Source organism: Engystomops pustulosus, chromosome 6, assembly GCF_040894005.1.
Source record: "Engystomops pustulosus chromosome 6, aEngPut4.maternal, whole genome shotgun sequence".
Lineage (NCBI taxonomy): Eukaryota > Metazoa > Chordata > Amphibia > Anura > Leptodactylidae > Engystomops > Engystomops pustulosus.
This window is the reverse complement of record NC_092416.1, coordinates 82767845-82793920: the sequence shown is the minus strand read 5'-3', so window position 1 is coordinate 82793920 and position 26076 is coordinate 82767845. Positions and strand designations below refer to the sequence as shown.

Here is a 26076-nt window from a genome sequence, read left to right as displayed (position 1 = left end):
AAGATGTCTTGCTTCTCCAATGATAGTATATCCAATAGGTAAAATAGCTTTAAGTGCCATAGAAGAACATCTAGCAAGTTGTTATCTGGCTACTGTTTGATCAACAAGAGATTTGGTGACTTATGTTATACAATTGCAAAATATGCAAGTTGAATAGTCTCCAAGGCACTCTGTTTGGGTATGAGTAGCGAGATCTCGAGTAAGCACTTCAATACTGCTTTTCAGGATAATGACACACAGCCTCCCCTGCTAGTGTCATGATCTGCCTCTATGCTGACTGTATCTCCTCTGGTACTCAGGTTAGATGAGGTCCAACAGGGGGCATTCATACCACCATCCCCCCAAAATGTATAATTTTTCTCTACTATTGTAACCACTTACATATATCATTACATTTACACATATTAATATTATTTGATTTCAATAACTTCCCCTTGTTGCATTTTTTTTAAAATCAGTGAGCGAGTCTATTGCCTAGTGACAGGTGAGTGCCAATCTTGTGATGCGCAATTTCAATACTATGTTTAATTTAATTTAATGTTTAATTAAAGAATGGTTTGCTGCCACCAGGGCTGATAGGGAAGGATCTGGTTCCCGAGTGGCCACCTTTGACCAAAATCAAGACTATGCGATTCAGAATTCTGTGATCAAACTTATAAAATGTTATGTGTGCACAGCTCACAAGGCTCTGTATTGCGTGAATATGATGTAGGGACAAACACCATGTAGCAGCTCCTTCCTTGTGTCTCTCACATTTCACATTGATGAGACTATGAACTTCCTGATGGACAGGCCAGCTTAAAAATACATCGACTGTGGGTGCAGATATTTATAGCTGATTATTTCACACAGTGGATATTATAAATACATAATTCCATGGAATAACCTGGAATACCAATACTGATAAATGATAGTAAACAGGAGATTTTTTGGTAGTAGAGATAAGGTAACGGGGGCAGGCTCTGGCCTTCTGATGTAGCTGGCAAGTGATTGCGCTGCCGGACTATTATGCGCCGGGCCCTGTCTAAAGTAGAATTGCGCTATAACCTTCACCATGATGTTTTTCCGATTTCTTTTTGCAAGCCAATACAAAAAAAAAAAAAAACACGAAATAATGGAGAATAAAAGGGGTAGAAGAGCTACAATGTGTTTGCTTGTGCATTTTTAAGATTTAGCATTGTACTGCGCTGGAGTAGTATGTAAAACCTTCAGCATAACTGGAATAGATTAGGATGCCTTTGAAGAATTCAACACTGGAGTCCTGTGTGCGGCTAGCATTTTACAAAGCCTAATCGCTATAGAGAAATCAGCTTTGAGCAGGTTCAATAGTCTACTGTATAGTGTGTGGTCAGTGACCCAAGCTCTCAGTCTAGGGGTGGGGAAAGAAAATCGCCTAATACTTGTATATCATAAACATTGTAAATAAACTTTAGCTTTCAGAACATTAATCGCAAAATCACAAGCATTAGATCTGTTATTCTAGGATTAAAGGACACCTGTCATCAGGTCTCTGCCACTTGTCCTGTCACCTCTACCTGTTGGAGCAGCTCACAAGGATCCCATCCCAGCCTTTATCTAGTTATTTCATACTTTAATCATTGTAAAATCACATATTTTTTATCAAGTAAATGAGACTGGTCACATGGTCAGAGGCAGTGATGTCATCCCTGTTACCCCTCCCCTCTCCTCCCCCTGCTCATGTCTGTGTGTAATGTATAGTAAAGCATGGCTAGTGTGTGTGCTGCATCTGCTGACATGCTGCATCCTCCTAATATACAGGTGAGAGACACAGACATCAGCTACACATGAATCTGACATGTTCTGCTGTAACATGGCTGCCTGGAGCTGCTGTATCTCTCCTAAACACACACACACATGCACACACAGGCTGCAGGGGGCGTGGCCACCAGCACCAGGAAGCACATCATTATACAGCCTCACATCATTATACAGGCTGTCAGTCAAGCACTGGGGGTGTGGCTGTACCTCCCACTCATGAATAGAGTGGACAGCTTGAATATGCTAATGCTTCATTGGACATTTCACAGGTCATTTGCATAGAGCTTTAGGACCTCGTTGCTTAGGTTTACAGGCATGTAGAGGGACAATGAAGGGACAGAGGCAATGCTTTCTAATGGCAGTTTATGAAAATATATTTAGTTAAGGGGGGTTATTTTGCATGACGGGTTCTCTTTAAGGACTGTTCCTGGCTGCTACAGAACACAATAGGGCTCATTTACTAAGGGTCCGTGGAGCGCACTATTTCCAATTTGTGCCAAATTTAACAGGGGATCTTGCCGCACGCAATTGGATGATGGCGCATCGGCGCTGTGGGGGGGGGGGGGGGTTATGGGGTTGTCGTCGGACGATCCGACTTATTCGGACTAAGCACGGAATTTAACATTTCAATTATGTCCCTCTTACATACAGTGGGAAACAGATGGTGAACTCCGACGGACCTGAGCGGGGAGCAACACATGCAGGATATCGGCCGCACGATAGAAGTGAATCGCAGCAGCTGTGCATTCTCGTCGGACAATGTACCTCAGGGAACGTGCATGGACGGGTAAGTAAATGTGCCCCATTGTATTTGAAGGATCCATCCCTTATGGATGTTGATGTATCTTAAAGTAGTAGGTCAGCACAGCACTTCACTATGTACATTAGAAATTGTTTCCTTGACCCCTTCGGAATAAATGATACGCAGGCATTTTGCATTGTGGAAATGTTGTGCTGTGTAGTTAAGGTCGTGCCGGCAATAAACCTCTTTTTCCAGCATGAAGTAGTTTTCCTGTTATGGATTAATAGCTGCTGTTTGGAGCAAGATTAGCGAGTGCCAGGACTCTCACCTCTCTTTGTGATCTCAGCTCGGAGCAGAGTCTCCATACAGTCATCTTCAGCAATGTCCAGTGGAACATCCCCATCACTGTTTACAGCAGCTATGTTTGCTGAATGCTTCAGGAGATACCTACAAAAAAAAATGTATTATGAGACCTTACTGTAACTCCAATGTTTAGAAAACCAATTTTTTTTTTTTAAAGGTTTTGTTTTTCTTTAGGCTGTGTACCCACAGTCAGGTTTCCAGGTGCAGTTTTTGATGTCCAAACCAGTTAATGATATGTTCTCACCCACTAAGATCCCCGCCTGCTTTTGTCTACTGAAACGGCTTATAAAAACTGAATGTGGGAATGTAGCCCTAAACTTCATTTCTTAACATTGGGCTCAGCCCATGAATTCACCATCAGTGGGGGTAAGATTCTTTGGCTCACCCATGAAAGCCACTTCAAGCTGTTCATCTGCACATCAAGCAGACAGAAACCTTCTAAGATCATGTTCCTTTAACCCATTAAGGCATTAAGACGTAAATGTACGTCAGGAAATGTGGTCTGTTGACACATCCTGACATACATGTACTTCTTAGTGATCAAACAGGCTCAGAAGCAGAGCCCATGCAATCGCTGTGGGAGCCCGGCTCCGCAATACCAGCTGGCATCGCAATACTCAAGTTCTCGGCCGTCTACAGTCATGGTGTCCCCTAATGCTTCATCCGATATAAAAATGACATTTCACATTATAAAAGTAAAAATAACCACAAAACATTACTTAGAGGGCATCACCAAATTAGTAACAACCTGTACAATAAAATACAATTGCTAACCTGAAAAAAAAACAAAAACAACACAGTATGATAATTTCACATCCAACCTCATAAAATCAGATAAAAAGTGAAAAATGTTAATGTCTCTTAGAAAATGGTGATGCAAAAACAAGCGAGTTCTATATTCTGCAAAACAAGTCAACCATAAATAGCTTTACAAATGGGGTATCACGATAATTGTGGTGATCTACAGAATAAAGATAACATTTTTGTGGTACAGTGAATGGCCAAAGGAAAGAAAAAAAAAAAAAGCGAAAACCCCTAAACCAGAGTTAATTATTTTCTTATCCTCACCAAGAAAGAGTTAATAAAATCTCATCAATTAGGTATTGAACTGGCAAAATGAAGTACCTGATAAGTGGATCTTATCCTAGAAAAAAATAAGCCCCCATATGTCCACATTGCAAAAAGAAATAACATTTTTGGAGCAAAATAAATATATAGTGTCCAAAAAAAATTGATGTGGTTTTACTATTATTTAAGCCTCTAAAAGTCACTTGAAGGTTGAGCAGGTCCGTAACAATTATCAAATGTGTCTGTAATGAAGCTCTATTGTTAATCCTGGTTCTTATGACAACATAACATTTTTAAAATCCAATTGTCACAGAGACCAGAAAAGTTCTGGCTGGGATTACAATGATAAAATATACAGTTCCGACTTCCATACAAATTCAACTTAAGAACAAACCTACAGACCCCATCTTGTATGTAACCCGAGTACTGCCTGTATAGGTTTGGGTGATTGTTATAAAAATGTGAAAAATTGCACCCAAAATTCTAAGCCCTACAACATCCTATAAAAAAGTGAGAATGCATAGAAAAACCATGCCAACATAGAGCAGACATTCATAATGTTAGATGAAGCTATTTGGGTGGTGTCACTTCTGCCTGAAAAGCAAAGAATTTAAAACTCTGAAAATGTTTTTTTTCCTAAATGAAAAAGATATAATCCAAATTGTTCAACTAGCTTGAAGTACAAAGTACAATGAGAAAATCTCAAGATCCCCCACATATGTTCCAAAGTCATAACCTCTTTTACTTACACGAGGGCAATTAAAAAAAATTGGACTTGATCTGATATCTCCATCATCCTGAAGGGATGAACAAAGAAAGGATGTAATAAACGTTTACTTGTATGCTGTGAAAGCCTTTACCTTTCACAGCCCCTCAAACTCATTAGCATAATTTTCAAAGTTGATTTTAGAAGGAAGGGGGCCATGGATAACAAATATAAGAATACCACAGTCAGTGTCTGGATCTATGAGTAAGTGTCTCTAGTTAATCTCTGTTTGATTTTTATGGTAAATGGTACATAGAATTTAATCCTTCACTCACTCTGCAATTTCCATATAGCCACAGGAAGCCGCCACATGCAAAGGTGTCCATCCTTCGTTGTCCGCTTGATTCACATTGGCGCCATGGTTTACTAGGAATTCTACCACTTCTAGGTTTTCATCTATACATGCCTAGGAAAGAACAAAGAAAAAGATGATTAGAACAATAACTGGACTAAAAGGGAGTTTATTTTAAATTTGTTTACGCACTGTTAACATTGCGTTTTATACACGCAAATTTTAAAAGCAATGCAATATGGCAAATCTCCTATCCTGGGCTGTTGTATTGCATTTCATAACAGATTGTAAGTGTCACATGTGAACGCAGCTTAAAGGGGTATTCTCGTCTGGGCATTTACATTTCAGTTTGATAAATCTTCCATATGTAAACATTTCTTCAATTAGATGTTATTAAAAAAATGTTCCTGTGTGAAGATAATTTCTCATAAATGTAGTCATTTTATCCCTTAGAAACGAGATGGCTTCCCCAGATACGGCCACCTCTGCCTGAGAGATTGCACAGATAAACAAAAAGTTTTTGTATATGAAATGTCCGGGAGTTACTGCAGGTCCTACACCCATCCTGTAGTAATGATTGCTGAATCCTGGTGGTCCGGCAGGACTCTATAGCACATGTCTGGCCACCGCTGCCAGAGTGTGACGTGGTCGTAACCGAGGAAGCCATCTCGTTTCTAAGGGACAACATGGCTATGTTTATAGGAAATTATCTTCACACAGGAACATTTTTTTTAATAACATCCAATTGAAGAAATGTTTATATATGGAAGATTAGTGAAACTGAATGTGAATGCCCAGATGAGAATACCCCTTTAAGTGCAAACCCACCAAAGTGCTCGGTCCATGGCCATCACGGTGGCCACATTTTACGACCAAACACTGCTCTAGAGATACATGATGCAGGGAGTCCCCTTCAGAACATGACTACAATGCGAAGTGCTTGACTTTTGCACACAAAGTTATTTCTTGAAAGCCCAATATAATAATGCTTTACTTGTGGGGTGATTTGGATGCTGGCAAGAGGCTCAAAGAGGTATTCACATCTTAGCAGGCAATGGCATGGACAGTTATGGCATATTTAAAGGGGTATTCTCGCCTGGGCATTCACATTCAGTTTCACTAATCTTCCATTTATAAACATTTCTTCAATTGGATGTTATTAAAAAAAAAATTCCCGTGTGAAGATAATTTCTCATAAATGTAGTCATTCTGTCCCTTAGAAACCAGATGGCTTCCTCGGTTACGACCACGTCACACTCTGGCAGCGGTGGCCAGACATGAGCTATTGAGTCTTGTCTGACCTCCTGGATTCAGCATTCATTACCACAGGACGCCTGTGGGACATGTAGTAAATCCCGGACATTTCATATACAAAAACAATTTGTTTCTTTGAGCAATCCCTCCAGCAGACGTGGCCGTATCCGAGGAAGCTGATCTCGTTTCTAAGGGACAAAATGACTACATTTATGAGAAATTATCTTCACACAGGAACATTTTTTTTAATAACATCTAATTGAAGAAATGTTTATATATGGCAGATTTATCAAACTGAATGTGAATGCCCAGGCGAGAATACCCCTTTAAAGAACTTCTTACTGCAAACAACATTTAGCAAGTGTTTCTATTGCAGCCACCACAACATGTACCTTTTGGAGTTTTCCTCCTTTTTATACCTGTATAAAGTGTCCAGAAGACAGGAGCTGTGAGCTGAAATGCTCCCTGGACAACAACTATAACACAGCATAAACATCCACACTCAGCTATGAAATTCTGCACATATGGACACAGCAGCTGGCTATCCGACTACTACAAGCATCAACCATTACTCCACACGACAGATGGAGAGCTCATCACTGGGCAGCATTATACAATCTTTAAAGCCATGTAATGTCTGTACTGGACTGGCAAAAGATCATACACCGTGATAAAACCTGAGAGAACATATCAATCATCAGAGGCTCATTTCTGGATGAGAACGTAGGACAGACAGATCTACTACTATGAAAGCACAGATAAGTAGAGAATGTACAATGCGTCACCAGTATAGCGCCAATTCATGAAAATATTCTGCCATTTTTACTTTCTGATCTGCAGTTTTGTTTTTAGGTTTTCCATACAAGATTAAGAGAGCAACTTTTATATTGCTCACAGCACTCACATAGAGTCTTTCCAACAGTCATGAGAATTATTAGCACCGGTGCTCTTATATCCCATCCATCTGTGAATGGAGTGCAGGTGCGTGTTTGGCCACAGCTTTATTAATAATAATTCTTTGTTTATATAGCGCTCATAGATTACGCAGCACTAAACAGAGTTTGCCAAATCAGACCCTGTCCCCAATGAGTGAAGCAAGTTAACCCCTTCCCGCACCCTGACGTGATACTACGTCATAGGATGCGGGTCGTTCCCGCACCTTGACGTAGTATCACGTCATGGCGATCACCCGGGCTCAGAAGCTGAGCCCGGGCGATCGCCGCGGGATCCCGGCTGTACGCGGTAGCCGGGATCCCGCAGTAACAGCCAGGATCGCGACTATCGCGATCCCGGCTGTTTAACCCTATAGACGCCGCGGTCATTGTGACCGCAGCGTCTATAGTGAATCGCCGCGACGATCGGCACCCTCCATGCATGGCCCCCGATAAGGCCCCCAGGGTTGCCTTCACTAGAAGCCTGTTAGAATCATGCTTACAGCACGATCCTAACAGTGCTGATGTCAGCCTATGCAGAATGCATAGGCTGACTATGTAATATGCTGCAATACATTAGTATTGCAGTATATTACAATGAACACGTGATCAAATGATCACTTGTTCATGTCCCACCCTGGGACAAAATAAAACTGTAAAAAAAAGTTTAAAAAAAAAAAGTGCAATTAAAAAAAATTATTAAAAAAGAATAAAAGTCCCTTGAAGTCCCATCCCATGCAATAATACAATAAAACATAAAAAAGTGAAAATCACAAAAAAAAACACAACGTATTGGGCATCACAACGTCCGTTACAGCCCGTACAATAGAATAAAATCGTCACTGAACCCGTACGGTGAACGGCGTAAAAAAAAACCCACAAAAAAACTTGCAAAAATTATGAAATTTTCACATCTGACCTCATAAAAAGCGCATAAAAAGTAATCAAAAAGTAAAATTTACCCCGACATGATACCAAGAATAAGTACAGCTTGTCCCGCAAAAAATAAGCTATAAACCAGCTCTGTAAACCAAAAAATATAAATGTTCTGCCCATTGTTACACGGCGATACAAAAACAAGCAAATTTCTCACAAAATTAGTTCTATATTCTGCAAAACAAGTTAACCATAAAAAAGCCATAAAAATGGGGTATCGCTGTAATCGTGATGACCCGTAGAATAAAGATAACACATTATTTTTATGGTATGGTGAACGTCCGGCGAAAAAAATGCTAAAAACCATAAACAAGAATTGATTTTTTTAACCACCACCAAGAAAGAGTTAATAAAATCTGATTATTGGCTATTGAGCCCCCCCATAAATGATGTCCCTGAAAAGTGGATTTCATCCACAAAAAAAATAATCTCCCATATGTCCAAATTACAAAAAAATAAACATTTTATAGCCTGTAAGATGTGACATTGCAGATCTGTTCTGAATGGCGCTGCTTCCCTTCTATGCCCGGCCGTGCGCCCGTACAGCAGTCACCACCACATATGGGGCATCCTTATACTCGGGAGAAATTGGGTATCAAACTTTGTGGAGTTTTTTTGTCATTTAATACTTTGTGACGGTTTAATTTTTGGCCAAAATTAATATATTGTCTAAAAAAAATGACAGCTTGTAAATTAGACCTCCATTTTGTTTTAACCACTGTGAAGCATCTAAAGGGTTAACATACTTCTTAAAGTTGATTTTTTACACATTGAGGGGTGTAGTTTCTAAAATGGCGTGATACATGGGGTTTTACTGCTGTTTAGGCCTCTCAAAGTCACTTAGACCTGAGCATGTGCCTCTAAATAAGGGTTTTGGCGATTTTCATAAAAATGAGAAAAATTGCTCCCAAAATTCTGAACCTCCTAACAACCTAGAAAAGAGAGAAGATGCATAAAACCCTGCGCCGATATAAAGCAGACATTCGGGAAATGTTAGTTATAAAGTTACTTGGGTGCTATGACTATCTGCCTAAAAAGCAGAAAATTTTGAACTTTGAAAATGAAAAATTTTCAGAAATTTTAGCCAAATTTCAATTTTATTCATAACTAAACACAAAAGATATCATCAAAATTTTTCTATTACTTTGAAGTACAATGTGTGACGGGAAAACAATCTCAAAATCCCCTGGATATGTTAAAGCGTCACAAAGTTATAACCACCTATAATGACACAGGGCAAATTTAAAAAAATCAGGCCTGGTCCTGAAGGTCTAAAATGGCATAGACGCGAAGGGGTTAATCAACCTACCAGTGTGTTATGCTGTGTGAGGAAACTGGAGGACCCGGAGGATAACCAGGCAAACGGTGAGAACATACAAACTCTTTGCAGATGTTGACCCTGGGACTTGAACCCAGGTCCCCAGCGCTGGAAGGCTGTAATGTTAAGCACTAAGGTACCGTGTTGCCCCCATTAACTTCTAAGACGGGCCATTTGCTGCCTCCATTCTATTGGAAAGACAGAGATATCAGCCAAGGGATCTGGGGTTTTACCCCAGTAATGAGATTACAGCAGGAGAGGGGAAGCAGTGAAAAACCCTGTGAAACCTGTGAAGGAGGGGCTCTGGTAATACCCCCCCTTACCCTATGGATTTCAAATATAAAACATGCCTGGATCTACGAGTTACACCTCATGCACACAACCGTATGCTTTTTTTCCTGTTCTGTATATACAGCTGTATTTTAGCCATAAATTCAGGACGTTTTCCACTCGTATGAGGCTACTTTAACACACACACGTGCACTGCTCACTCCTCCCCACTCCATGGTGAAGCACGGTGCCCGGCTGTAAACACAGGGAAAATTAGCGCATGCTCCATCTTTTCTCTGTGCACGGTATGGTGCCACATGTGTGTGCGCACTGTTGCGCTGCCACCGGCCGCCATAGCCATCTATGGGGGCGTATATGCATCCACAAACTTGCAGCCAGATATACGTCCCCACAATGGCTGTGTGAAAGGAGCCTGACCACAAAAGTTACTGTATCCGTGCCGTATCTGTAGAAAATACAGTAGGCTGGCAAAAGATGGCTGGTTGGATGACTATTGGCTGGAGGTCAGAATGCACCTCCCACTGGTTCTGGTCCTCCTGGATACTGCACGTTTATACGGTAGCATGCGGTGCACAACCGTATGCAACGCATATTTTATATGTTCCCATAGGACTTCTATGGGACATACAGAACGGAAATATATGAAGAATGGGACACGCCGTTTTGCACATTGTAATGAATGGGGCCATATGCTACACGTCTGAGGCCAAAAATGTAATTTTGGCTTATTCAATTTCTACTGTTTATAGACATTCTGCCAGTTGTGTGTCTGATCAGGTCCCTACCAAGCAATGAGCTGTATTATGAGGACACTATATTAATAAGGTATATGCATGCTCTTTTCTTCACAACCTTTTGTGAGGTTCATTCTATAGTTCTAGTTAGTTTTTTTCCCTTTTATTTTTCAGTTACTTGTAGTTACATGAACTTTTGTAAATTTTAAATACACAGATTAATGAAGTTTTTCACTTTTAGTCAAAGCTGTTGTCTGAATTGAGAAGTAAAGGTCTGGATGCAGTGAGCTCGGGTTACATGCTAGCCCTGGGCACACGCCATGTCCATGTAACACATAGGCTGCTCTGTGTAATGTGTCTGGCATGGATCCTACTTGATTTAATCCCCCACTGGGAAACAACGTAGCAGGAGCTGAGAGCCAATGTTTACCTCATCTGAAGAGTCTTTTCCCTGTCTTACACACAAGTGGAGCTCTGCTGATGTCATTAGACATTACAAATCCATCTCCAGCTGCAGAGATCCTTGTTCGGCTAGTGAGCGATACAGAGCTTACTGGCCCGATCTCCTTACAGGCCGTCACTACCACTTCCAGCACCCCAAGGCCCTTCCCCACAGAAACTTGAGAACTTATACGATCTGTGGGCTGAATAGCGGTGAGGCGCAATGCTGAACCTTAGTGTTCATCAGATTATGATAGCATCTTGACCCCCACCTATCAGCTTGTCACCCCATCCTGGGAATAGGGGATAACAAGGTACAACCGCATTTAGGTCTATGCTCCATTTAGAAAGGAACTTTTAATCATTACTCTCATGTTAGTTTACATCCTACTATATGTCAATACATGTATGACACTGTCACTCCTAGAGATTTATGTATAAATTCATTACTTGGGGGTTTCACTACACATCCTCTTAAGCGTGGACAATGTATGTAGGATGCATATCCGCAATGGTTACCAACCTGCTTTGAATTTACAATATATCCCTCGCGAAACAGGATAAAATATGTGATTCTCCAGGCTTGTTATTTTGTAGAAAATACAAGCATTTACTGAAACAGACACATGCATATAGGCAACCCGTCCTCTTTAAATGAGCAGAGCCTTGGTCAGCGATACAGCTCTGGCACAATATTAAAGAGGGAGTCGTCCTCCTAACAATTAGAGTTATTTCGGTAACTGCCTGTGTTCTATTGTTAAGCAATAGATTAGGCTTCCTGTCTTCAGCCACAAGGAGATCAGGACTTATGTCAAGAATAAACATGTCAAAAGTGCACACAAGTGCGATACTACAACCGTGGTGACAGATTGTGATGAAAGGAGGTGGGGGGCTCAGGTGGGCTGGCCGATTAGGTCCAATGGAGGACATTTTCTAGGGGTTTAATCATAATTCCTTTATTTATATATGTGCCTTTTTGGTGGTGCTTCCACGCCTGTTCTCCTTTCCGACTCATTTATTAGTGGGTAGTAAAAGAACAAAATTTGTTATTTTTTCCACCTCCTCCAACTTGGATCCGAAAAGGGGCATGGTTTATGTGGAGTGAATACTCTAGAGACAATAAGAGTCTTTCAATTTTTTGGTGCTGGAAGGTTGCAAAGAGTGGTCCAAAAGAAAATTGGTCCAGTAGAACAGAAACATTCACTATGAAATCTGCAGAGTCACAGCTCTCAGACTGTGGAAGTTCGGGTGCTGATAATCTGGTGGACAAGTTGGCTCCCTCCTCTGGCTATTATTGCAGTGGCCATTGTTGGGGCTCCTTGGCAGCCTGCTCAGCAAATTCTATGACTGCTGCACATATTTGTGGCGCTCAGGACAGAAAATAGAAATATCTGCCAAGTGCCACAAAATTAAATATGTACCGCATTACCGACAGCTAGTCAGAAACCAACATGGTGGAGGTAACAAAACTTTTATCCCTGATGAATCTGCCTACAGTGTACACCCCCAATCATGATAATGTTACATAGAGAACAGAGAGAGAGATGGAGGCCAGGAGAGCAAAGAGAGGGACAACACGGAGGTGATCAAAAAATAAAAGGGAACATAGAGATATTTAGGTTGAAAATAAAAAAAATGACTTTATTAAGTAAAAAAAAAAAACTAACTGGTTTATGTAAAACAGAACTCTGATGTTCTAATGATTTTAACCAAATAGTCATATGTGATCCCCCCCTTTAAAACAAAAAGAATGATGCCCAGATGGTTTTACCCATCATTTTGTTTCCAGAGTTATGGCATATTCTGCTTTGAAGCAAACTACATTTTCTTCACTTTCTATGATAACTTGTGTTCTCTCATCCATTAATTTAGCAGCAAATCCAGCGAGATAACTACAAGTTAATCCACTGAGCACTGCCTAGTGTACATACAGAATCTTTATGGTGATTAGCCTGGTAGCTTTCATCACATGGAGCTTGTTGTAAGTAGTAGAAACCAGCAGTGAAACAGTTACATGAAGTGTATTGTCTGTGCTATGTGAGCACAGGGTTAACAGCTTCTCTGCACAGTACAGAAAGTGATGAGTAGAAGGTTAAGGAGGGGTGTAGAATGCGGTAAAGAGAAATTTCAGTTAAATCACAGACTGGGATGGTGGGACTGGGAACAGGTGAGATTTTGTACCTCACTATTTAGTGTAGGAGTCACCATCCACAGCACTGAACACACTCAGCTCTGCTTAACCTATCTCAGCTACAAACAGCCTTTGTGAGCAGCAGCCCTTCCCCGCTTTCAGTCCGTATCTCTAAAGATTTCTATGGATCATAAGAGAAATCGGCAAAACCAGGAGACGAGCTACTGCAAGAGTAGGCTAAACTGAGGGGGATAAGTAATCAAGATAATAGGCAAAGTTGATCTAAATCCCAAGAGATATTGTTTTGTGAAAAAAAAAATGCTGGAGTTGCGCTAGATGGCCCAGCACTAGTGCAGAGGTAGAGCTACAAATTACATTTATTAGGCATTTAAGGTGCATCATTCTCTAACATGTAAAACTTGACCAACCAATTCCCTGGCACATACACATCCAGACGGAACCAATAGGCACTTCATATAACAAGCACAAAGATCATGAGTGATGCAAAGTTATGCAACAATACATAGAGAGCTATGGACTGCACATTCCTATGTTTTACACATTAACAATGGACATGTAAATATGAGATATTATGGAGGAGATAGTAGTTGTAGAGCAACTAAGATTCAGCCTCACCCCACAACTACAAAGGATCACACTTCCTGCCATTTCACTGCTTTGGTTCACACCATAAATAGACTTCTCAGGCAATCACCAGCAGGGAAAGGGTTAAGCCACTTAGCATGTCGTGCTGGGTCCTTCCATATATGGGATGAGCACAGGGCCCTAAGTGAGCAAAGAGCCCTTCCTGCAATAAATGGGGTCAGTACTGAAGAGCTCTTTAATGCCATGTGTGGTACTGTGTGTGTAACAAGCCAGAATGCAGCACACAACATATGACCACCAGTGTCACACTGTATAACAACACCATAAAGCCCATGGCTGCTAGTACACAGAGTACAGTAGTTCATCTCTCTACCCCCTTTCCCCACACACCATTATCCTTCCTCAGTCCAGTGATCCTACTACAGAGGAAGCAGCAAAGGACCAAGGGCTGACCCAGAGCTCCGTCATACAAAATCACCTCATTTATTTCCGCAAGGTTGTATTGTTCTACAGACCTCCTTTTGTTTATCTTATTTTTGGTTGATATTTTATTTGTTTTAATGAAGTGCAAGTTGTCCATAGGCCATGATGTGACTAGACAGCAAATCTATGAATGCAGAGATGTACACACAGCCAGTCGGGTCATCATGTGCCGTTCCTAGACCCAAAGGGAAAAAATAATTACATTGTCTTGTACTCCATCCACACACTACTGTTTAAGATCATGAACCGCAAATTTCCCATACAAATTTCCCATACAAATTTCCCATACAAATTTCCCATACAAATTTCTGTTCTTGTGGCATTGAATACATTTATAACTTGATGCTGTTTTTTTTCTACTAAGAAGAATAAAATCCAGTTTCCCAACACTGGAGATATAGATAGATATATCCATCTTATTGTTGACACGTTAACATACAAGAATACATAAGCGCATAAACTTCAAGTTTTATAAAAGAATTTGCCCTGTGCTGAATCATTTCCTATAGTTTTCTTACCTTTTTTTTTCCTATGACTTTTTGATTAATTGGACACAGTTTATAGCAAAAAAACAAGCTTGCTACAACCTACTACAGGCAGTCCCCGGGTTACATACAAGATAGGGTCTGAAGGTTTGTTCTTAAGTTGAATTTGTATGTAAGTCGGAACTGTATACTTTATCATTGTAATCCCTGGCCAAATTTTTTTTGGTCTCTGTGACAATTGGATTTTAAAAATGTTGGGTTGTCATAAGAATCAGGATTAACAATAAAGCTTCATTACAGACACCTCTGATAACTGTTACAGCTGTTTATTGTAGTCCAAGGCAAAAGTACAGTAAATTGCCAATATCCAGAGGTCCGTTTGTAACTAGGGGTTGTATGTAAGTCAGGTGTTCTTAAGTAGGGGACCGCCTGTACATACTTTACATAAGACTACATAATGACTGAGAACACACGATAAGATGCTGTGTGTGAGTCCAGGTTTGTTTATGTTTGTACAGGAAATCTTTCCAGCATTTTCTCAATCCATGGCAGAAATCCAAGGCTGACCCTGACAGGGATGGTCAGCAATGTCATTCTTTTGCATGTGCTATGCACCTCAAAACACACTCCTGAACATGTATGGAAGTATAGACAAGCCCCATCTCCCACAATCTAAAATATAACCACAAGAACAGGAGCAGCAATGAGACTGCTCCACTCTACACAAACACACATAAATAATGGGGTGTGGAGAGGGAGCAGACATCTTCCACATCAGCCAAAAACACATGAAGTCATGGAATAACCAGAGATACTCCGTGTTCAGCACATCCCACATTAATGACAATCCCAGATCTGTGCTACACTGCCCTCACTCACACAATCGACTGTATGTTCCTTCCACAAATGGTAGGCGAATCCAAATGTATCCTCGCCGGAAGTTGAAGAGAAGAAGAAAAGAAAAAAAAGTTATAGCACCGCTACTTTCCCAGCTGTTGCTATGGGCTCATGCACATGGCTGTTTGAAGATCTATTCTAGTAATTCTTTGCGAGTCAAAAAAAAAAATACAGAAAATGTCAAAGGACAAGCAGAAACAGCAGTAGTAGAAGAATTTCTACGCACAATGCACTACCATCTACCACCAGGATGAAGGATTGCAAACCAAGCAAACTTATATACTGGTGTGTTACCCTCTATCAGGATCGCTTTTCTTCAAGATTCCTTTGCCCTTGTTTTTACAAAAAAGATAAAAAAATTAAAAAATGTAAGTTTATGCAAATTAGGAGCTATGGAGCCTTGAGGCCATCGGGCTCATTTGCATATTTTTAAAAACCTTTTTTTCTGCAAAAACAAGGGTGTAAGAAGCAAAAAAAAAAAACAAACCCCAGCAGATCCTGCCATAGAGGGGACACACATCAGTGTGAAATTGTGCTTGATTTACAATATATCATCCTGGTATTAGATGTCCTTTAATGGTGGATTTTCAGTGCCAAACTGGTGCATACTTGTGTATATGATTTTGCCCAAGTTATGTAGACAATTTGGCAAAATGATTTTGGGATGTCTGGGGCGAGTAATCAAACATTTACACCTGCTGGAGCCACACTGGTGAGATAAGGATACATTCCTAGCTCCTGCAGCACAGGTTTCTCAGCCTCTGTTCTCCCCTATAAAACCATTTACAGTACCAACTTCAGCACAAATTTCTTTAACCATATTCTACTTTTCTTCATTCTTGACACCAAAAAATACATAAAGATGTCCTGTACGTCAGGATCAGACTTGAAACTTTCACATCGTACTGGTCTCTGGCTGACAGGCTTCAAAGCCCCACACTCATTGAATAACCAATAGTGACTAATGTGCAGAGTGGATGGTCTTCAATAATCTTGCTCACCATGCACACGCTTAAACGGAGTACCAGGGTTTTTTTTTCACCAGTTTTAACTTTTTTACATAAATGTGGCGCAGAGTCCCCATCAGCACCAGAAAGCACAGTGCAGCCACAACACAAAACTGGTGCAAACACTTTATAATTACACGTGCAATCAGTTTGCACATTTATTTTTGTGCAAAGTATGACAGAAAACTGGCCCAGCCACTTTAATCTGGGCCAATGTTACTGCCAATGATCACAAAGCCTCATTAGGGGCTTTCTAGCCTCCAGCATTCTCTATTTAAGGAACTGAATAGCAATGGGTTCTACAACCACAATATATTTGGTGAGAAGGATTTACCATGATCAGCTATAGTGAATGCAGTGTGGCCACACAAATAGAGAATCTGTCTCCACCCCCGATACAAGATCCTGGGGGACAGATGCACCTCCATGTCCCATTGAGATAAGCATGACTAGGCAACAGTAGTCTGTGCCCTGAAAACAAAGATCAGGCAGCGAATTCCAACCTGCCCAATCCTTATCCTATCCACATTACACGGAGAGTCTAAATTAGCCGATTCAAACATTCATCTAATGTGTATAGATGGTTAATTCTCTTCTCCCCACTGAGAACACGTTGAAGGCTTGGTCAATTGTATATACATCGATGGGTGGTCAGGAGGAATTCTTGAAATGGGCGGCAGGGGCAAGAGATGTGAAGAACAATTACAGGCACATCCAATTTATCTTGTACGTTATGTCATCATCAGGTTATAAATACCATGAGAATACCAATTGGGGTTTACAAATGCCAAGCAGCAAAAGAGAGAACATGAATCACATTCAGTAGAAAGTAAGCCAGTCCATTAATTCTTATGTCACTGGGGGACATGGGTCACTCCTATTGCTTCCTTTTTCTTTTGTTTGCAACTTTTTAGGCGCAGAATCAAGCAGCATACCAAAGCTAACAGCCTCAAAAATTTAATGCAGTAGCCGTATTTATTTTTGTAGCCCAGATCTTAGTGCAACTTTTGGGCTTGGAATTATCCCATTCTTGCGCCTAATAAGTCACAAAACTAAGCAAAAGGGTTCGGTAGAGTAAAACACAACTTTTAATAGTAGTTAGAATAAAAGTCACCAACTAAAATGAGATGTATTGAAATAACAATTCTAAATATCATCCAATATCACCTGAATGGGGATGATAGTTTGTTATTTCAATACATCTCATTTTAGTTGGTGACTTTTATTTTAATTACTATTAAAATATGTTTTATTCTGTCTAACCCTTCTACTAATCAGCAACTATTCTAGTTTGGATCATTTACCAAAGTGCTCCACAGCGACATGTCAATTCTGTATGACAATAAAGTGTTGACAGTATCAACAGCAAGTAACCATGTAACAAAGATAAGAGATTACAGTCGCCTTCCCAACAGATGAACCCTTCTAATGATAAAATAGGAGGGAAGAAGAACATGAGCAGATCAGCTTACTACACATAAAGTCCACAGCTATAGTAGTGTCATATTTCAGGGTTGAACTTCTGTAAAAAAAAAAAAATTATAATAATAAACTGAAAAGTGGGGCATGTAATATTATTTGGCCCCTCTACTACTATTGCAGCAAACTCACCCCAGAAGTTCAGTGAGGATCTCTGAATGATCCAATGTTGTTCTAGATGACCGCCGTAAAAACCCGATAGGGCGGTCATTAAGGGGTTAATGGCATATGGAAGCAGGGGATTATGTGGTTTTATTTCTTTGTTATGTTTCAAAGTATCTATCACCCTTCTACTACATGATCACTAAATATAGAGCAGTGACTTCGCTACAGCACAAACATTACAACAAATCACAACATCATATTAACAAGAAACCTAACATCTGTAATGCAGAGGAAGTAATAAAGTAAAGTAAATGCTACATCACTCTGTTTTATTGCAGCAAATTGGCAAAATCAGAAAAGTTCTTTTCTTTGTTCCTTAACCCCCTTCGGTTGCAGCCCTGTTTCGTTTTTGCGTTTTCATTTTTCACTCCCCACCTCCAAAAATCTATCCATGTAAAGAGCTGTGTGAGGGCTTGTTTTCTGCGTAACAAATTGCACTTAAGCGATGGTATTTAATATTTCATGCCGTGTACTGGGAATCAGGAAAAAAATTCCAAATGCAGAGAAATTGGTTAAAAAAACGCATTTGCGCCGTTTTCTTGTGGGCTTGGATTTTACTGTACGCCCCAAATGACAGGTCTACTTTATTCTTTGGGCCAGTATTGTTTTCATACATTTACAAATATTAAAACCTCCTGTACAAAAAAAAAAAAAATGAACTTTATACTTTGGTGTACGGAGCTGTGGGTGGTGTCATTTTTTTGCGACTTTTTGATTTTCAATGCTACCATTTTTAGTACTGTTCGACCTTTGATCACTTTCTATAGATTTTTTTTTTAATATTGCAAAAAAAAGTGCCATTTTCGACTTTGGGCGCTATTTTTGGTTATGGGGTTAATCGCAGTAAAAAATTGTTATTATATTTTGATAAATCTGGCATTTTCGGACGCGGCGATACCCAATGTGTTTATGATTTTTACTGTTTATTTATATCAGTCCTAGGGAAAGGGGGTGATTTGAATTTTTATGTTTATAATAATTTTTTCCCCCTTTTTTAAATTTTTACTATTTTTCATACTCCTTAGGGTACTTTAACCCTATAATGTCTGATCAATCGAATCATACACTACCATACTACAGTATGGCAGTATATGGAGATTTTCCTCATTCATTACAATGTGCTGATCTTTGGAAGACCCAAGGCTGTCATGGCGATGGATCACCCCTCCCCGATGACGGCACTCCATCAGCGATCGGTGGGTTAAAGCCCGCGATCGGTGCTAGCAGCGACTCAGCCTATAAGCCCTCTCCATGCACCCGCAGCCGACGTCACATTTCGGTAAGGGGTTAATGTATACTCTGCTCCCCATATTGACAGGAAAAAGAAAAAAAATATTTTTTTGCTCATTTAAAAAAGAAAAAAAACTGAAATATCACACGGTCACAAGTATTCAGAGCCTTTGCTCAGTATTGACTAGAAGCAGCTTTTGAGCTAGTACAGCCATGAATCTTCATGGGAATGATGCAACAAGTTTTCCACACCTGGATTTGGGGATCTTCTGCCTCTTCCTTGCAGATCCTCTCCAGTTCCCTCAGGTTGGATGGCGAATGTTGGTAGACGGCCATGTTCGAGTCTCTCCAGAGATGCTCAATTAGGTTTAGTATTAGGAAATACAAAAGCGAGATTGTGTTCCATCTTCCTTAGAGAAGAGCAAACGAACGGTGGAGATCCCCATTTATCCTATTACTGGAATGGCGCTAGTTGGAAGGTAATCATTAAGGAAAAGTGTCCACACTTCATAAATATTGGTTTAACGTCAGAGACACCTGGAAACCCTAGGGAGAAGGGAGATGCAGTTTATTACCACTTCTCCCCTTCACACAGCATCACGCTGAAGTATTGCGATGCATAGAGGAGCAGAGCTGGCACTTCCGCCGGCTCTATAGACTTGGAGGGTGTATGGTGTCTGTCCACTATACATATAATTTTATGGATTCACTTTCCTTCCTTTTAATCTGTATGCATCATGCATGTTTCTGTAAATATATATTTTAACTGTAGATCTGGAGGAGGAGACTGTGTCTCCGACATTCGACATCAATAAAGCAACATTTGAACCAATATTTATGAAGTGTGTACACTTTCCCTGAATGATTATCATCCAGCTAGCGCCGTTCAAGTCACCCCCCCCCCTCCTGGTCTTCAAATCGGGTTTGGGTCAGGGCTCAAGAATGGTCAGAGTTGTTCTGAAGCCACTGCTTTGTTATTTTAGCTGTGTGCTTAAAGGGGTATTCCGGGAATATGAACATCTGACACAAAAACCCATGATGATATAAATTAATGAGTACAACAATACCCAATGTCATTAGTCACAAAATGGAGCTTAAACAGTTTGATTTTATGATTTACAAAATTTATGGCCTTTCTAAAGTAGGTGGAGTTATCCCTAAGATGGCCGCCGCTGGAGGTCCCATGATCCTTTAGTTCTCAGTACCTCCTCCTCCCTCTTATGCTCTGCTCCCAGTGATGATGTAACAGACTGTGCTGCTCTGTTACCATAGTAATGATATATAACTGTCATTACCACAACACTGGCCATACTGGCTGCACTGCAACCAACCGACTACAGCCAAACTTAGTGGTGATCACATGACCTGCCCAGGACATGTGATGTGGACATGTGACCAGTGGCCATCTTTTGTTCTGCAACGGACCGCGCGGGGGAAATTAACGGACTGATTAAAGGGCCGGTAGCATTGTAATTCTTCATCACAGTCTATGTCATCAGCATTTTCTGCTAACGGGAGCAAAATTTTAAATAACAACTAATTACATATTAGCTTATATTTTGAGTATCCATTTGTATATGAATTATGCTGATTCCTGGAATACCCCTTTAAGGTCATTGCCTTGTTTGAAGGTGAGCCTTCGGCCCAGTCTGAGGTCCAGAGCACTCTGAAAAAGGTTTTGATCCAGGAGATCTCCTTTCTTGGCCACATTCATCTTTTCTTCAATTGCAACCAGTCATCCTGTCCCTTCAGCTCATAGCATGATGCTGCCACCACCATGTGTCACTTTGGGATTATATTTTTCAGGTGATGTGCAGTGCATGGTTTTCTCCACACATACTACTTAGAATTAACACCAAAAAGTTCAATCTCATCAGAGAAAAGAATCTTATTTCTCAGTTTGGGAGTCCTTCATGTATGTTTTTGCAAACTAAGCAGGCTTTCATATGTCATGCACAGAGGAGAGGCTTCCATCGGCACACTCTGCCATAAAGCCCCGACTGGTGGAGGGCTGCAGCGATAGTTGCAGTAGGGAGATGGGGGATAAAGCTCCACAAAGTCATCTCTGGAGCTCAGCCACAGTAATCTTTGGGATCTTCTTTAGCTTGCTCACCAAGGCTCTCCCTCCCACGATTGCTTATTTTGGCTGGGCAGCCAAGTTGAGGAAGAATTTTGGTCGTCTCAAACTTCTTCCATTTAAGGATTATGGAGGTCACTGTGCTGTAAGGAACCTTGAGTGCTGCAGAAATTCTTTTGCAACCTGCCCGGATCTGCATTGCATTGAGAGTTGTGAGGTTTTATATAAACAGGCATGTGCCTTTCCTAATCAAGTCCAATCAGTTTAATTAAACATAGCTGGACACCAATAAAGGAGTAGAACCATCTCAATAAGGATCAGAAGGAAATGGACAGCATGCGAGTTAAATATCAGTGTCACAGCAAAAGGTCTGAATACTTATGACCATGTAATTTCAGTTTTTCTTGTTTAATAAATTAGCAAAAATATCTACATTTCTAATTTTTTTCTGGGGTGCAGAGTGTACATATTGAGCAAAAAGAAGAACTTTTTTGATCTTACCAAACAGTGAAAAACTTAGTGATCTGAATACTTTACATACCCACTGTCCATAAAGACAAGAATAATAAATCTTTATCTAGCCATGATAGAAATTATGGTGCACATAAATGAAATAAGGGATTACAGGGTAATATTAGGAGTATATATATCCATAAGATATACTGTATTATATATTCCAGGTCACTGCACGCAACCCCCCAGTGGGAAGCCCACAACCATTACACAAGTATCACAAAAATGTGCAATAATCTTTCTGATGTACAATACTTCAAGTCTGCCGGCAACTGCGACAACAGGTCATTTATTTTCTGTTTGTATGGGATTTTACGCTATTATCGTGGTTTTGCGGATACCAACATATGCTCCAGGGTTTGACTGTTCATCTGCCTGTGTGAATAAGGCATGACATCTCCATCATATGCCACTTAATATTTAGCATACACAAAATACAATAAAGAGTAACAAGGTGACAGTTTTATTGTATCCAGGTCACACACTTGTGTGGTGGTTGCTTTTTTCAATAGAAATACATGTGGCCACAGTCATGTCCGCCGCATGATAAACTACAACACAAACAGATGGACCGTAGTCAACAGGGTCCATCGTGGTATATAAAATTTCTACAGGAAGAGTAACACCCAATATACTTATGGCAAATTAACCAGTAGTGTACATGTGAGCATCAGATACTACATATTGGGGGAAATTTATCATCCAGCACCAGACACAGCGATTAATCTGGTGCAGCAGAGAACTCACTAGGACAGTGATGGCCAACCTATGGCACTGGTGCCAGAGGTGGCACTCAGAGCCCTTTCTGTGGGCACTCAAGCCATCACCAGAGATGACTCCAGGTATCTTCCTGCAGTCCCAGACAGCCCAGGACTTGCTGTGCACAGATGTATTATAAAGTGACAGCTCTACCTGGGACTATTTTCTGCTTTATTGGTGTCCTCAGGGTGCTGGTATTAATGAAAGCTGTGACAAAAAAGGGAGTATAAATCACAAATTAAATTTCTGTGTTGGCACTTTGCGATAAATAAGTGGGTCTTTGTTGTAGTTTGGGCACTCTGTCTCTAAAAGGTTTGCCATCACTGCACTAGGAAGTCCGGGATGTCTGATCTGATCGTGTTGTCTCTGCTTGTTTCTCTGTGGAAGTAAGCAGAGAATCCTACATTATCATGGGTCTCTCCTACAGACTGTTTCCAGTTCTGGTTTATCAGGGGAAGCGGACGAGAACTAGCAGCCCTTCCTTCTGCAATGCTTTGGTTTCCACTATCAGCCTGGAATCGGTATGAGCCTGCATGGAGAGGACAGCGCTGCACATTCCTCACTACATACTATAATCAGTCAGTGGGATCTAAGGCAAGGCAGCCATGTAGTCAGAGTTCAGCACATGGGTGGAGGAGAGACACCAGCCAGGACTGCACCTTACTGTTGTACAACACCAACAAAGAAAGACTTGGGGTGATGCCACACATGGCGTTTGGAACCAGTTTTGAACCAGTTTTTGGCCCGTTTTTATGCAAAACGCATGCTTTTTGCTTAAAAACAGGACAAAAATGGATTCAAAACGCCATGTGTGACATCACCCTAACAAAAAAAAAAAAGTTGAATCAACTTTTTTCTGCGATTTTAGAAAAGTGGTCATAAAATGAAAATAGCCACACAGACCTGATAAGCTGATCCCCACCAGCTTTACATATGGGGAGTTTCCAACAGATCAGGTATGATGAATTTTAGCAGGTGCATTCAGCTAAAATTAAAAGTATGGCCTCAATTACAAATGGCAAATTGAATGCAGCACAACAGAGTAAACACATGTACCCCCCCCCCCCCCAAATAAGGCCTCTCCTACAAATAAGACCTGGCGTCAATCATTGCTACAGATATCCTGATGCCATACATTGGTATTAGTAGATCACTTACATACTGAAAGGTGTTGTGACACAAGTGAAAAATTAAAGAGCTAAAACCAATGACTGTTGAGACACGAGTGATCATTGAAACAAAGGGTAAAATATGAGATATAGGGCCAAAGATTCTAAAAGGAATGAAGTCACAAAAATTTCACCATGAAATTCAGAGTTTGTAGAGTAATAAGAATGTTACAGAAGTTATGGACAGGACGTGTTTTTATAGAAAATGTAGCTTTTTGTTCATTAAAGGGGTATTCCAGGAATCAGCATAATTCATGTACACATGGGTCCTTAAAATATAAGCTTATATGTACTTAGTTTTAAGTTAAAACTTTGCTCCCGTTAGCAGAAAAATGCTGTGGATATACAATGTAATGAAGAATTAAAATGTTACTGGCCCTTTAATCAGTCTGTTAATTTCCTCAGTGCGGAGAAGACACAGGACAGAAGATGGCCGCTGGTCACATGTCCACATCACATGTCCTGCACCTGCCTGGGCAGGTCATGTGATCACCACTAAGTTTGGCTGTAGTTGATTGGTTGCAGTGCATTCTGTATGGCCAGGGTTGTGGTGATGGCAGTTACACATCATTACTATGGTAACAGAGCAAGAAAACCTGCTAGATCATCACTGGGAGCAGAGTATAAGTGGTAGGAGGAGTTACTGAGAACTAAAGGATCTTGGGACTTGTAGTTTCCAGTGGCAGCCATCTTAGTGATAACTTTAGAGAGACCATAAAAATCTTGTGAATCATAAAATCAAACTATTTAAGCTCCGTTTTGCGAATAATGACATTGAGTTTTGTTACATTCATTTATTTATAGCATTATGGGTTTTTGTATTAGACGTTCATATTCCCGGAATACCCCTTTAAATATCCAATAGATTCTTTATATGGAAATAGAGTCACAATCCATTCTTGATGTTGATGTCTGTTACTACAGTATAAAATGTTTATTTCCAGTTCAACAATAAATGTGAATTCTTTTTCATGGAAAAATAAGACATCCCCTGAAAATAAGACCAAGTGGCTCTTTAGGAGAAAAAAAAAAATTATCATCTCCTCAAGGGAAACACAGTATATATAAATAGTTAAAGAGAACCCATCAAGCAAAATAACCCCCCTAAACTAAATATATTTTCATAAACTGCCATTAGAGAGCATTGCCTCTATCCCTTCATTGTCCCTCTACATTGTCCTAAAGCTGTATGCAAATGAACTGTGAGATGTACATTGAGTCATTACCATATTCAAGCTGTCCAGCTTATTCATGAGTGGGAGGTACAGCCACACCCCAGTGCTTGACTGACAGCATGTATAATGATGTGCGGCTGTATAATGATGTGCTTCCTGGTGCTGGCGCCCCCTGCAGCCTGTATGTGTATAGGAGAGATACAACAGCTCCAGGCAGCCATGTTATAGCAGAACATGCCAGGTACTTGTGTAGCTGATGTCTGTGTATTAGAAGGATGCAGCATGTCAGCAGATAAAGCACAGGCACTAGCAATGCTTTACTATACATTACACACAGACATGAGCAGGGGGAGGAGAGGGGAGGGGTAACAGGAATGACATCACTGCCTCTGACCATGTGACCATCCTTATTTACATAATAAAGAAAAAGTATTTTAGAATAATAAATGTATGAATTGACTAGATAAAGGCTGGGATGGGATCCTTGTGAGCTGCTCCAACAGGAAGAGGTGACAGGACTAGTGACACAGACCTGATGACAGGTGTCCTTTAACCTCTTCCCGCAAATGAACGCAATAGTACAGACATGACTAAACATAAGTACTATTACACCCAACACAGGTTTAATGACAAAAAGCTTTAAGAAGTTTGATAATCTTACTGGAGTAAGACAAAACGTCAAAACGCCAATTATGGATGTAAACGCTTTAGGATTTTAGCACTTTTGTCCACTCACCAAACCTTAAAAATATGTTGTCTTTATCATTGGGATTATGACAATACCTTATTTATATACCGAATTTTTTGGACTAAGACACTTTTTAGAAAGAAAAATATCTTGCTAAAAAGTCCCTACGTCTTATAGACCAAAAGGTCAGGAGGATCCAGCACTGCCAGACCCTCCTGACAGCTGCAATGGCGATCGGGTGATGCCCTAATACAGAGCTGCACCCGATCTCCCAGAGAGGAGAGCCTCCGCACTGC

The 26076-nt window shown here is 40.5% G+C and overlaps 1 protein-coding gene across 6 annotated transcripts in view; it reads right to left on the bottom strand.

Annotated features, from left to right (window-relative positions):
• PPP1R12C (protein phosphatase 1 regulatory subunit 12C) overlaps positions 1-19750 on the bottom strand; it is a 51073-nt gene extending 31323 nt beyond the window's left edge. For all 6 annotated transcript variants that reach the window (XM_072156788.1, XM_072156790.1, XM_072156791.1 and 3 more), the window contains exons 1-3: positions 19652-19750; positions 4994-5124; positions 2850-2968 (exon numbers count right to left, since the gene is read on the bottom strand). In XM_072156788.1, the coding sequence (XP_072012889.1) occupies positions 2850-2968; positions 4994-5124; positions 19652-19735 (334 nt within the window). In that variant the 5' untranslated portion in view covers positions 19736-19750. The remainder of the gene's footprint in view (positions 1-2849; positions 2969-4993; positions 5125-19651) is intronic.
• Positions 19751-26076: the final 6326 nt, after the last annotated feature.